The sequence below is a fragment of the Pezoporus wallicus genome, unplaced genomic scaffold (genome assembly GCF_028554395.1).
Source record: "Pezoporus wallicus isolate ANWC-B61680 ecotype Strahan unplaced genomic scaffold, APGP_CSIRO_Pwel_v1 contig_9772, whole genome shotgun sequence".
NCBI lineage: Eukaryota > Metazoa > Chordata > Aves > Psittaciformes > Psittacidae > Pezoporus > Pezoporus wallicus.
In genome coordinates, this window is record NW_026637538.1 from 68,730 (window position 1) to 82,928 (window position 14,199).

At 55.9% G+C, this 14,199-nt stretch overlaps 1 protein-coding gene across 1 annotated transcript; it reads left to right on the top strand.

The window, feature by feature from the left end:
• The first annotated feature begins 2,314 nt into the window (after nt 1-2,314).
• Nucleotides 2,315-5,578, top strand: BCDIN3D (BCDIN3 domain containing RNA methyltransferase). Its single transcript, XM_057406007.1, has 2 exons — nt 2,315-2,511; nt 4,870-5,578. The coding sequence occupies exons 1-2, from the start codon at nt 2,320-2,322 to the stop codon at nt 5,500-5,502; spliced, it is 825 nt and encodes a 274-aa protein (XP_057261990.1). The 5' UTR covers nt 2,315-2,319; the 3' UTR covers nt 5,503-5,578.
• Nucleotides 5,579-14,199: the final 8,621 nt, after the last annotated feature.

Consider the following 14,199-nt stretch of genomic DNA (forward strand, 5'->3'; position numbering starts at 1 on the left):
CCCTTGGGGGTCCTCAGCTCATCCTCAGCCCCTCTCAAAACCCCTTGGGGAAGCCCTTTGGGGGCCCTCAGCTCCCCCCAGCCCCATTCACAGCCCTTTGGGGGCCCTCAGCTCCCCCCAGCCCCATTCACAGCCCTTTGGGGGGTCCTCAGCTCCCCCCAGCCCCTCTCAAACCCCCTTTGGGGCCCTCAGCTGCCTTCATCCCCTCTCACAGCCCCTTGGGGGGGGGGGGGGTGTCTCAGCTACCCCCAGCCCCTCTGAAACCCCCTTGGGGGCCCTCAGCTCCCTCCCCCATTCTCAAATCCCCTTTGGGGGGGCTCAGCTCCCTCCCAGCCCCTCAGGGGGCACCGCAGCTCCCCCCCGGGCCCTCACCCGCTCCCGCTCCGCCGCCGCCGGGTGTAGGCCGCGCCGCGCGCCCTGTTCAAACCACGGCCGCAGCCAATCAGCGCGCGGCTCCCCCCCGCGCGGGGCACGCCGGGAGTTGTAGTCCAGGCTCGGGCTCACGCACGCGTCGCCGCCGGGTACATGGGGGGGGGGGGGGGGGGGGCGAGGGACAGGAGGACCCCGGGGTGACCCCAGGGTGCTGGGGGAGGGTGTTGGGGGTGTCTTGGGGCTGGGGGCTCAGGATGGGGTGGGGGGGCCGGATGGGGAGGGTGAAGTCCTCAGGTCAGGGAGTGGGGCTGGGGCGGGGCATTTGGGGATATTTGGGGTGTTTTTAGGGTCATGGAATGATTTGGGTTGGAAACGACTTTTAAGATCAGTCCTTAAGAGATTTAAGGCTCCTGGAAGACCTTAGAGCAGCTCCAGAGCCTAAAGGGGCTGCAGGAAACCTGGATATGGGCTTTGGACAAGGGCCTGTCGGGATAGGCCAAGGGGAATGGCTTGAACCTGCCAGAGGGGAGGCTGAGATGAGCTCTTAGGCAGAAGCTCTTCCCTGTGAGGGAAGGGTTATGAACTGCCAAGAGAAGCTGTGGCTGCCCCATCCCTGGCAGGGTTCGAGGCCAGGTTGGACATGGGCTTGGAGCAAGCTGCACCAGTGGAAGGTGTCCCTGCCCATGGCAGGGGGTGGAACTGGGTGAGCTTTGAGGTCCCTTCAGCCCAAACTAGTCTAGGGTCCTATGATCTCCCCAAGCCTGCACCCCTATTCTGCGCCGCAGCATCCCCATGGCAGCTCTGGGCAAAGGTGACTCCTGCGTGGTTGGACCCATCCCTGGTGTGATGAGACCTTTTTTTTTACACCAAATCACTCAGAATCCATCTTTTCACTCAAAAGGACCCAGGAGGACTGTAGCTGGGGCACTCGGGCTGTGCTGGTCCCATGGCAGCTGCTCCTTGTCCCCATCACTGAACTGTCAGCCCACCAAGGCTGCAGCCTGCCATTGCCCTGTCATTGTCCCACCATTGCTCCATTATTGCCCTGTTACTGCCTCTCCATTGCCCTCTTATTGTTCCGCTATTGCCCCACCATTGCCCTATTATTGCCCCACCATTGCCCCATTATTGCCTTGTTATTGCTCTGCTATTGCCCCCTTACTGCCCCACCATTGTCCTGCCATTGCCCTGCTATTGGCCCACAATTGCCCCATTATTGCCCTGCCATTGCCCTGATATTGGCCCACAATTGCCCCATTATTGCCCTGCCATTGCTCCATTAGTGCTTGAGCATTGCCCTGCTATTGCCCCTCTGTTGCCCCATTGCCCTGCTATTGCCCCATCATTGCTCCCCATTACCCTGATATTACCCTGCTGCTGCCCCATTATTGTCCCACAACTGCCCCATTATTGCTCTGCCATTGTCCCTTCATTGCCCCATTATTGCCCCATCTTTGCCCCACCATTGAGCCGCTATTGCCCCTCCGTTGCATCACCGTTGTACTTCTATTGCCCCACTATTGCTCCACTGTTGTACTTCCATTGCCCCACTATGGCTCCTCCATTGCCACACTATTTCCCCACTATTGCCCCTCCATTGCCCCACCACTGCCCTGCTATTGCCCCTTCATTGCCACCCCATTGTCCTGCTATTGCCCCTCTTTTGCCCCGCTATTGCCCCTCTATTGCCCCACTGTTGTACTTCTATTGCCCCACTATGGCTCCTCCATTGCCACACTATTTCCCCACTATTGCCCCTCCATTGCCCCACCACTGCCCTGCTATTGCCCCTTCATTGCCACCCCATTGTCCTGCTATTGCCCCTCTTTTGCCCCACTATTGCCCCTCCATCGCCCCTTTATTGCCCCACTACAGATCGGCGCATGCGGGAACGCTTGTTCTCGCGTCCGGTGCTCGCCCGGGGTGCGCGCGAGGAGCAGCTCGAAGATGGCGGCGCCCATAGGCGAGGGCTCTCCCGGCCCGGAGCCCGGCGCTGCTCCCTACGGCAACTTCCCCAACTACTCCCGGTTCCACCCGCCCGAGGGCCGCGTCCGTCTCCTGCCCCGCGGCCTCCTGCGGAGCCTCTTCCCCGCGCCCAAGCGCCCGCTGCTGGGGCTCGATGTGGGCTGCAACTCGGGGGTAAGGGGCCGGCGGCGGGCGGGTGGGCCGCGGCCGTGGGGCTGGGGGGGAGAGCGGGAAGGGAGGAGCAGCGGCTGCCGTGGTGGCGGGCAGTGGGGCAGAATGTGCCACTGCGTGGGGTATTGGGGTAGGAGGTCCCCCTGCTTGGGGTAGGATGTGCCCCTGCTTGGGGCAGAATGTGCCACTGCGTGGGGTATTGGGGTAGGAGGTGCCCCTGCGTGGGGTAGGATGTGCCCCTGCTTGGGGTATTGGGGTAGGAGGTGCCCCTGCGTGGGGTATTGGGGTAGGATGTGCCCCTGTGTGGGATATTGGGGTAGGATGTGCCCCTGCGTGGGGTAGGATGTGCCCCTGCTTGGGGTATTGGGGTAGGAGGTGCCCTTGCGTGGGGTATTGGGGTAGGATGTGCCCCTGTGTGGGGTATTGGGGTAGGATGTGCCCCTGCGTGGGGTAGGATGTGCCCCTGCTTGGGGTAGGATGTGCCCTTGCGTGGGGTAGTGGGGTAGGATGTGCCCCTGCTTGGGGTAGGAGGTGCCCCTGTGTGGGGTATTGGGGTAGGAGGTGCCCCTGCGTGGGGTATTGGGGTAGGATGTGCCCCTGCGTGGGGTATTGGGGTAGGATGTGCCCCTGCGTGGGGTAGTGGGGTAGGATGTGCCCCTCCTTGGGGTATTGGGGTAGGATGTGCCCCTGCATGGGGACTGTAGCGCTAGGACAAGGGGTGATGGCTTCAGACTGAAGCAGGGACGTTCAGGTTGGAGATAAGGCAGAAGCTCTTCCCTGTGAGGGTGCTGAGGCGCTGGAACAGGGTGCCCAGAGAAGCTGTGGCTGCCCCATCCCTGGCAGTGTTCAAGGCCAGGTTGGACACAGGAGGTTGGACACAGGGGCTTGGAACACCCTGCTCCAGTGGAAGGGCTCCCTGCCCGTGCCAGGGGGTTGGGACTGGATGAGCTTTGAGGTCCTTTCCACCCCAAACCATTTCATGATCCATGTGTGGGAAGCCTCCTGGCAGGTCTTTGAGAGGAGGCTGAAGGCTGGGATGAGGTGGAGCTGCTTGGGTTCTGCTGTGGGTCTGGTGGAGCTGTGGAGCTGTGCTGTGGGTCTGGCCTCTTTGCACTGAGGCCCTGCAGTGCTCTGGACTGCTGCCCTAAGAGCAGGCCTGAGGCTGCAGAGCATCCCTGTGTGTTCTGTGGGGTCACATCACTGGTCCACGAGCCACAAGTGGGAGCTGGAGCCCTGGTTCTGCATCAGAGCTGGTAAATCTCCTCCAATCTCACGTCTGAAAGCTAGTTTTCTTTACCTGGTTCTGCTCTTTTGGGCTGGTGGCTTGCCCTCAGGGCGCACTTCATTGTGTGGTGATTCCGAGGTGCCTGTGCAGCTCTGGTGCGTGGTGGTTCAGAGGTGCAGCTCTGGTGCGTGGTGGTTCAGAGGTGCAGCTCTGGTGCGTGGTGGTTCAGAGGTGCAGCTCTGGTGTGTGCTGGTGCAGTGTTGAACTGGGTCTGAAGATACTGTTCCCCCTTATTAGGGGGGAATTAATTTCCTTAAAGGAAACTTTATCCATGTGTGAATTAAGTGCCTGAGAAATCCAGATTCATTCAGAATGCTATTGCAGCTTGGCTGGGGACAGGAGCTCTGCTGTTTCCGTGCCCTCCCTCCCTCCCTGAGGCGTCAGCTAAAGGACAAGTGAAGCTCCTATTGCAGGTGAACTTGTAGAACAGGCCAGGGAAAAGTATTCCCAGCCCAGTTCTTTTCGGATGCGGAGGCTTTGCCGCTAGAGGATGCTCTCTGCCTGCTCCTTTGGGCCGTGCACTCATTCCTGGTGCCATCCAGGACCTTCTCAGATCTCCTTTAGCAACAGATGGATCTGCTTTCTGCTCAGTGGGGCTCTCTGTGGAAGGGAATCCAAAGGGAAGCTCTCGTGTGAATTCTCTCATGCTACATCTAATGGGCAGGGGATGGCTTTGACCTTAGCAGCAGCAGCAAATGGCACCTATTACTCTAAATCAGGCATTAAACAGGGCTCTGAGTGTTACCAGGGAGCCCTGAGGCTCTCCTAGGGAAGCCATTGAAACCCCATGCCCTGGATGGGTTTATCCAGCAAGATTCCTGTTTCTAAACCTCTAGTTTTTGGAGCAGAGCCCCAGGTTTGAGGTGCTGCAGGTTTAGTGCCCATCTCTGGTTGCCTTCCTGGTGGTCAGGGCTCTGTGATGCTCTTGGCTGCAGAGAGGGAGCTTGTTGGTGAGTCTGTTCGGAACTTTGAGGGCAAGCTCCTGCCTCGGTGCTGAGAGAGGGATCCTGCGTGCTGGGAACGTGGTAAGGAAGCAGCGTGGGCCCCGTGAACCACTGTTGTTTTCCTTCCTGCAGGAGCTAAGTGTGGCTCTGTACAGGCATCTCCTGGGCCTTCAGGAGAGCAAAGGCAGCCTGGAGGAGTCTGCAGCTGGGAAGGAGCTGAACCTGCTGTGCTGTGACATTGACCCTGTGCTGATCGAGAGGGCTCAGCAGAGCAGCCCCTTTCCTGCCTCCATATCCTTTGCCAAGCTGGACATCATGGACTCCAGCACCAGGGACTCATTCCTGAGCTCCTACCTGGCCCGGTTTGGCCGCTCCACCTTTGACATTGGTTTTTGCATGTCCGTGACCATGTGGATCCACCTGAATCACGGCGACAGGGGCCTGGTGGAGTTCCTGGCCTTCCTCTCCTCCGTGTGCACGTACCTGCTGATGGAGCCCCAGCCCTGGAAGTGCTACAGGGCGGCCGCCCGGCGCCTGCGCAGGCTGGGCCGCAGCGACTTTGACCACTTCCGAGCCCTTGCCATCAACGGGGACATGGTGGAGAGGATCACCCAGATCCTGACCAAGGACTGCGCCATGGAGCTGGTCTGCTGCTTCGGGAGCACCTCCTGGGACAGAAGCCTCTTGCTTTTTAAATCGAGTGCCTCAGATCCTGAGGGCAGAGGTCCTGGTCTGAAGAAGGAGGCTCCGGAGCAGGAGCAGTGACTGTAAATGGCCTCTCACATGGATGAATTCATAGGCAAGGAGGTGCTTGCTGTTCACAGAGGCAGGTCTAGGACTTCCTTAAATCCCTAATGGACCTGGGGAGAAGAGAGAACATGCCTGGAGCATCTCAGGGAAAGGGGGAGCATTTCTGTTGCGCTGTTTGTTCTGCTTCTTGCCATGTTTCCTGTATAAAATACTCTTGGAAAACACATAACCTGGCTCCCCAGCTGGGAACAAGGGAATTGAATCACTTGGGAGGGTCAACAGGATGCCCAGAGTGGTGGTGATGGATGTCCCATCCCTGGAACCATTCCAGGCCAGGTTGGACAAGGGCTTGGAGCAAGCTGCTCTAGTGGAAGGTGTCCCTGCCCATGGCAGGGAGTTGGAACTGGGAGCTTTAAGGTCCCTCCCATCCCAAACCAGTGGGATTCTACGGTATTGGTCTGGCTGTGGTGAATGCATCAAAGCAGATTGGGCTTCCCTGGTTGACAGAGCGTGATCTCTCTGTGGAGTGAGGGATTGCTATGGCAGGGCCTGTACTTGTGTGTGTACCACAGTGAGTGCTTTGTGTGTAATAGCCTTGAAATAAAGAACTCAATGTTACTGTAAATCCTGTGTTGGGTTTTTGACCTTTCCTTTTGGTTGCTGGTTTCGGTGCCTGAGCTGTCCCAGGTAACCAGGTTTTATCATTGTGCTGAACTTCCAGGCTCAGATAAAGGCTTTGCTAAGCTCGAGGTTATGTTTGGTGAAGGTTAAAGTTTTACAGCTTCCCCTGGGTTGTGGGTTTGTCTGTTTGCTGTTTCCTTCAGTAGAATCCAGGAAGAAGGAGAACAGGAGCAAAAATCTCTTATTTTAACTTCATTTCCCTTGGGTTAATATCTCTACGGGCTTTATTCATACCCTGGGTTTGTTAGCTCTGCTGGCAAGTGGGAGTCACGCTTCTACAGTGTTGTCTAAAGAGATTGACTGTGATGTAGACTACTGTGTGTAGACTGTGACCCAGGTAATAACCGCTGACTCCTACAGACATCGAGGTTCTGCTGCTTCCCGCTGGGAGGTGAGAGGGAAGCCCAGGAATGTGCCGGGTGGAAGTGCTGTGTCACGAGAGCTGGGTGCTGGAGAAGGGCAGGAGAGGGGGAATCTCCTCCAGGAGGAGCTCTTGCCCAGGAGTTTCCCTGTGCAAGGGCAGAGACTTTGGTGGCGTTTTACCTTTCCTTAATGGGACTTCCCTGTTATTTACTCATGATAATGGAGGAGGAGAAAGCTTTGCTTAAGCACAGTGAGCTCAGGTAAGAGGATGTGTGTTCTGCCTGGCCAGATGACCACTGCTGGCACCCACGGGTAGGTGTGGGATGGATTGTGCGTTCAAAGGGGGCACAGAAAGGCTTTTAAGGCTCTTCATGCCAATGCAGCTGCCCAATGGTATCCTATATAGGAAGTGTTGAGGAGTCCCACCAGAGCTCCTCTGCTTCTCAGCCACACACCGATGTCTTCCCTGGTGGTGAGGGTTCCTCTTCCAAGCCTGGTGTGACTTCATTATCCCTGTGGGAGCGAGGGGAGAACCATTTGGGCATGGATTTCCCTGTGGATTCCCTTTGGGAGTTAAGCACCTCGTCTGACACTGGTTGTAACCCTTGGGTGAGCTCCAGTCACTTGGGGTGTTGCTCCCAGCAGCTCCCCTTTCCTCACTGCTCTTCCCTGTGCTGTGCAGCTGGTGGCACTGGAGCATCGTGCAACCTCCAGCCTCACCCTTGGGCTGCTGCTCTTGGCTCATGGTAGTTGCTGTTTGCTTTGAACTTTGCTATATTCATAAATCAGAGCTGGACTTTGCTGCTCAGTGCTGGGGTTTAAAGGCCTCCGTGGGGGTTCTCAGTTTCCTCTGGGGATTTCCACACTCGCTTTAGGAGGAGTTGCTGGGAAGGTAACAACACACAAGAGGTGGCCCCTGCGCCCATCTAGAGTGACCTTCCCCTTCAGAGAGACCCTGTTCTATGTTCCTCTCACACTGTGGGATGGAGCAGGGTTCTGCTGCTTGTTGAACGATTGTGGGTTGGGTTTTAGTTCTTTTTCCAGCCCTTACACACTGGCCATGTACAGACCTGCAGTGTGTGTGTAAGAGCACGGTGGCTCCTTATCTGCCTCTCTGGTCTGTGCTGTTGAATTGCTCTATCTCTGTGCCCCACTGCCTCAGAAATGGCCCAGCTCCAAAACCAGCTCAGTTTGGCTTTGGCACAGCAGGGGTTTTATTTCTTGTCCTTTGGATGTTGCCCCAAACACAGCTCAAAATAACCTAAGCACAAATCTCCCTGCAGCTCTTGGGTCACTGTAGGGCTCAGATGGAGTCAGGCTCTTTGCAGGCAGGAGAAACCACAATAAACCCCTCTTTCCTTTCCTTTCCAGCTCGCTGCTGCTGCCCTCCAGGAGGCTGTTGGGAGATGAGCTTAGGTGGGAGCCCAGCTCTGTGCACAGTGATGGAGCAGAGGCCGTGGATCTCGGCTGCTTTGCCACGTAAGGCTCTCATCCTTTATTCTCTCTACATTTTGCAGTGTGGCTAAAATGTGCTCCCAGGCCTCCTGGAGGCAGGGCAGAATGAAAGTAAAGCTGAGGGTTAAAGCCAACACTTCTACTCCTTGTTGCTGAGAGCCCTTTGCAGGCAGTTGGTAACTGCTCATCATGTGGCTGGTGGAATGGAGATGCCCTTTGCTGGCTGAGTGCTGTGGTGGTCACCCTTGTGGAGCTCGGGGCACTTGGATTAAGGGAAGGCCTCTGTACTGACAGTGCTGCTTGCTCATCTCCTGCATGACCCAAGGATGGGGCTGACTTGGGGTGGTTGCTGCTGGTAATGCCAGGGAGACACAACTTCTCTGGGTATGCAGAGAGAAGGCTGTGCTCCCACTGCTCTCCTGAAGCACATGGCATCAGGCTGTGCTCATGTGTCCTGGCTCACACATTGTGTGCTGTGCCATTCATGTTGTGTGCTTCCCTGAGCACTGGAGGGTTAGTTCAGAGATCCTCCTTGTTCTTTCCTACCCTTAAAGCTCCAGAGCTGTGCTTGCCCACAGGAGCCTGCTAAATTCAACGCCTGCACAGGGCACGTGTAGCTGAGCAATTCCAAATGGAGCCAGAGTGTTGCAGGGCACTCGTGTCAAGCTGGTGGCCTGTCCCATCCAGCAAGCAAGGATGTCTGTGTGAGTAGAGTTCCCATGCTCTGTGGGTTGGGGTTGCTGCTGGGCTCCTCAGTTCTTCCAGCCATGGAATGAGCTTGATAACCACCCACACTGGGGAGGTTTCTGCTGGGGACTATTAGCTGTGTGTTTGCACAGCACTTTTGAGAGTGAAATCCAGAGCTGAGCTATATCATCAGCTGTGAGCTGTGCCTCTGCTCATGTAATCACTGCAGCACTTCGGGTAGTAATTAGGTCCCATACCTTCAAAGTGTTCTGACTAACCAAGCCTCACGCCACTGCTGTGTAGCAACTCACAGCTCACTCTGCCCCTTCCCTGCATGGAAAAAGGTGAAGCATCAAGTTGTGTGTAAGCCAGCATCAAAGTTTGGGGGTGAGAACTTGGGAGATTCCAGTTTCCAGCTGGTTCTGCAGTTGCTTCTAGCTCTTGTGGGAAGTAAGATTTAGATGGAGTCAATGAGAGCTCCTGGTTTTACTATTCTTTTAAGTTCTTAACTTGAGCTTTTGCTTATTTTTAGAGCCAGTTGCTGCTTCCTGCATTCTTGGGCTGGATGAGTACAAGGGATGCACTCAGTGGGGAAGAGTTTAGTGTGTAAAATTGCTGCTCTTGCACTGCATTTACCACGTTAACGTTGACAGCTGCCTGAGCAATGGCTGCTGTGAGCAGCTCTCCCTGCTGGGTGCTTCCCTCTCACACACACAAGCACCGAGAGCCTCACAGACACTGCTCATCAGCATTTCTAAAGGGTGACCTGGTCTAAAAATGCTTCAATTCAGCTTTCCCCAGAGCGTGTGACCAGCCCAAGAGTGGAGGAACCAAGGTGAGGAACAGAGAGTTGGCAGCAACGTGTCTGCACCCATAAGCAGCTTCCTCTAGCTGGAACCCAGCAACTTGTCCCTACAGGCTTCTATGGCAGAGGCTGCAGATCTTCGGATTTCCTTTGCTCAGCTGAGGGCAAGTTCCTTCTTGTTCTTCCTGGCACTTTGCTGCCTGTGAATTAAAGGAGACAAGTGAGAGGTGTCCACCCATGGAAACATGGGCAGCTGCTTCTGGCAGTGTGGAGACCTGGGAACGGAACAGCCACAAACCAAACACCCGAGGTTTGATCCCAGGGCTCAGCCAGTTCTCTTGCCAAGTCTGGATGCATTCAGTGGGGTGCTGGTGGGAGGAAAGAGCCCTTGTGGCAGAGCTGGGGGGCTCGGTGGGAAAAGTGACCACAGCCCAAGGTGTGAGTCTGAGTTTCACTGTGGACAAGTGCTGAAGGCTGGGCCTGTTTGGCTTTGGAAGTGAGGAGTCAGGGGAGGTCAGAGGGGATCAAAAGGATGAGCTGTTCCCTTCCTTACATTGGTTATGGAAGTGGAGGCAGCTGAGCCGTGTACACTGAGGTTTGATGGCTGGGGGGGAATGGTCCCTTCAGGTCTCTCTGGACCTAGTGGAGAAGCTGCGAGACAGACAAGCAGTGTGTAGGAAGTCTGTCCTGCCATTGCATTCCCTCTTTGGTCTTCAGGGTTTTGTTGCAGGCACCTCAGTTTTCCCATCAGGTCCACTTGTGTTACCCTGGTGGTTTCCCACAGGCCCTGGAGCAGGAATCCCTTGGAGCACTATGGGCAGAAGCTTTGCCACTGGTTCTCTTATCGATCAAGCTGAGTTTCTTGCCTTTCATTATGTGGGGCTGTCCCTTAGGGCTGGGCCACCCATTAGGTTTGGACTCCAAAGGGGTCTCCAGTTTGATGAGGATGGCTTGGGGTCATTCCCTGGGGCTGGGATATGCTCAGAACGCTCTGACAGAACTGGGGGTGCTTCCTCATGTCTGAAAGACCTTTGCTGGAGGTTGGAAGTGTGGGTTCCTATCTCAGGCTGCAGACCCTGGCCAAGCTGCTCCCTTCCTTGGGCCTCTCATCTTGCTCTATGGGAAGCACAACCTGCCTTGGGGGGATAAGCACTGGGGTTATCACAGCCTTGAATACAGAATGCTGTGCAGACCTGCTCTGTTGGGCCCAGACCCACAGAGCTCAGCCAGTTGTAGGTCTGCCTTATGAAATGCTTATCAGCTGCCTGGATTTTTAGTCCCAACCTTAAACACAGCTGATCCTTGGATCCTCAGCAGAGTGGCTTGACTCTGAGCTCTGCGTTTCTTCTGAGTGAGAACGTTTTAAGAGGTGGTAAAGCTTTCTAGCCTCATTCACTGTAGGTGGGGCCCTTGCAGTGAAGCAGGGGGGGGAAGGAGGGATCTCACCCATAGCAGAAGGCACTTTAGATAAGTGCCTTTGTAACAGATTAAACCCCCCTTCATCTAAGGCCAAAGATTACACAGGCGCTGCAGATGCTCTGCTCTGTTTCCTGGTGTGGGGTGCTTCACGATTCCGTAATGGTTACTTCTGCTTTATTGCTGCATTAGCAATCTATGAGTCTTCCACGTGAGTGACAAGGATTTAGTTGGAGCTTAGTGTGAGGGTGGTGTCCCTCCTTGGCCTCCTCGCTTCCCCTCCACCACTGGGGTCAACCCAGCGGCTCCCAAGCCCGTGAAGCACACAGAAGCTGCTGAAGTGCAGGTTTGTTGCCCCAGCAGCTCCAAGCCAGGAGCAGTCGTGCTGCAACAGGCCCCCTGCGAGGGAACAAGCTGCAAGGCTGACACATCAAAAGAGAAGGGCAGCTCCGTGGGGTTCTCTGCCAGATCAAAAGGCAGCAGTAAGCAGGGCGGCTCCTCTCCTGCCTGGCCCTTGAGACTGCTCATCTCTTGCTCTTTACGTGTCCCTTTAATCTCAGCTCCCTCCTAGATCACCGCTTCAAGCGTGTGAGGTGGTGGTGGTGGTGGGAAAAGCTCATCTCCAAAGTGGCTTCCGTGCAGGAAGAGCTCCTCAGGTGCATGTGGTGAAGGAGAGAGTGAAGGTTTTAGGACAAACCCTCCTCACACAGCAGCACCTTCGTGTCCCATCAGAGCTGGTGACCCAGCAGGAGCAGAGATGGGTGCAGGGGATGGGAGCTGCCCTGTGTGGGTCTGGTGTCAGTCTCTACCTAGAGACCATCAGTTCCCTTCTGCAGCTGCAGTGCCTCGATGGTGCCAGGGCAGGAGGGCTCCCCTGTGGGGCTCCGTTTGCTGCAGTGCATGGAGGCAGTGAGTTAGTAGGCCAGCATCCTCAGGTTGTGAGGGCTGTTCAGGAATGTTGGAGGCTGTTATCCAGGCTCTTGGCTTCCCTGGGACTGCTTAGCTGCTGTAACCACTGCATTCTCCACCTGGCCATTCCCAGCCTGGCCAGTGCTGACTCCTGTTGTCCAGGGAGGCTAAGTAGGGCAGATGCTGCATTATTCATTGTCCTGCAGTGCATTCCTTACTGACTCAGGTTAAGCTTTAACTCCCCATCTTAACCATGCCTTACAGAGGCGGTGTTTGGCCTCCCTCAGAACAGCCACAGCTGATGCTTGGCAACCGTGTTGGGTTTGCCCTCATCCCTTCCAAGCCCCCTGCACATCACCTTTGTGGGCAGCTCTGTCCTTGGATCAGGGCAGCCACAGTGACCTGGGAAAACAGCTTTCCCACCTTGCCTCAACCAACCCGAGAGACTTCCCTCCTTCCCTCACATCTTGTGCAGTGCTCAGGGCAAGCACTGACTGCATGGAGAAGCCATAAAGGAGCAGAGGTGTTGAACCTGAGAGCGTGGGCACGTGGAGCCAAGCATTTGGTCTTGAGTGGAGAAGATGCTCTCTGGAAGGCTCTGGCTCAGTGAGAGGGGACAGGGACCTCACAGGGGCCTTCTAGCTGCTTTGGAGAGGAGGAGGAAGGAAAGGGGAGTAACTGGGGATGGGACTTGGGAATCAAATTAGATATTCCTGGGATACCTTTGTATTTATGAGCTCTTCCCCCTGAGGATTGTACCATTGATGCTGGAAGCAGGAATCTCATCTGACCTCGAATGGCATCACTGCAGAACTGATTCTGGGGGGGGGGGGGGTTCCCAAGGCATTTACCTGAGCTGGAGACTAAAGCAAAAGAACAACCTGGCCCGTGCTGGGCCTTTCTGTGCCTGGTGCAGGTTTCCCAGGTGAGCAGTGAGTGTCCCAAACACGGCTCCTTGCCTTGGGGGGAGGCGGAGGGCAGGAGCTGCTTTGCTGCTCCCTGTTCTCTCTTGATCTGCGTTTCTGGCTGCTGCTTTCACCAGCCCATTGGCTCTGCTCTCTGCCAAGGCTGCAGGTCGGGGCTGGTCGCTGTTCCTGCTCCGTGTGTAAGTGTCTGCCTCCATGGCAGGGACCAGCTCCAGCTGGTTTGGGTGAAGTGCTGACTTCAGGCACTGCCGAGCATGACTCAGAAGGGGGAGAGGGCTGGCGAGAAGGAGGAAAGGCTTTTTAAGGAGTTGTAAGCTATAAACTACAGCAAACAACGCTGGTCGAGGTGGCCTGGTTCTCTTCCAGGTTCTAAAGGAAGAGTATTAAGGATTTATAAAGAGCTGGCACAACTGCAAGGCAAAAGAATGCTTTATTGAGTGTGTAGAGGCCCATAAAGCCATAGGAAGCCTGATAATGTTGTGTATGTAGAGACAAGGAGGAGAGCAGTCACATACCGAGAAGGTACATGGAGGTTTCCAGAGGGCCTCATGCTCCCTGTGCATTGACAGTGGTCACAGTTGTCATCGGTGGAGCAAGTGGTTGGTGCAGAACCTGCTTCCTTTCAACTCCCTGCTTGGATTTTGGGGCGCAGGGCAGGCGGGTCCATCAGTCGCTATCGCAGCACCTTGAGCCGTGTTGTCTAAGGGTTGTCTTGAAGGGTTAACACTTCTCTGCTCCCCAAGAGTCAAAGGGGCCACTGGATCTCGTAGAGGAGGTCCGGGAGAGCGGCTCACCCTGGTTCCTCTCTCTGGGATGTGCCTGTGTGTATCCTGTAACAGGAATACAGATTTGCCCCTGTGGTAAGACAACGGCCCATTTCCCCCCATCACAGGAGCTGCTCTGCGTGAGACCCTGTTGTGGGCCCCAGGCACACGTCTGACCTCCAGTAACATCACTGCAGAACTGATTCTTTATTCTACAGCCATGTACCTGAGCTGTAGAATGAAGCAGGACATGGTGCTGTGGTGGCACGATGGCAAACAGGAACCGGGTGGACAGTGAGGGGGGCAAAGAGCAGCTTGGTCTGGACTTGAGGGGCTGGGGGAGAGGAAAGGGCAGTAGATGAGCTCTTTGTGAGTGTAATGGGCACCTCCACGTGTGAGAATGCCCCAACACTCCCCTTACACTGGCAGGAGAGCCCCTGCCCTTCCATGGGGTGTGAGTGGGCTCTAATGCAGTGATGGATCATTATGTCTCTTCATCAGGGACTGGAGCGATGGGACAAGGAGTTTGGACTGGAAGGAGAAGTTCAGGTTGGAGATAAGGGAGAAGCTCTTCCCTGTGAGGGTGCTGAGGTGCTGGCACAGGGTGCCCAGAGAAGCTGTGGCTGCCCCATCCCTGGCAGTGTTCAAGGCCAGGTTGGACACAGGGGCTTGGAGCACCCTGCTCCAGTGGAAGGGGTCCATGCCT

Coding starts and splice junctions, on each gene's coding strand:
- BCDIN3D (XM_057406007.1), top strand. CDS start 2,320: ATGGCGGCGCCCATAGGCGAGGGCTCTCCCGGCCCGGAGCCCGGCGCT. Junction 2,512..4,869: donor ATGTGGGCTGCAACTCGGGG/GTAAGGGGCCGG, acceptor TCCTTCCTGCAG/GAGCTAAGTGTGGCTCTGTA.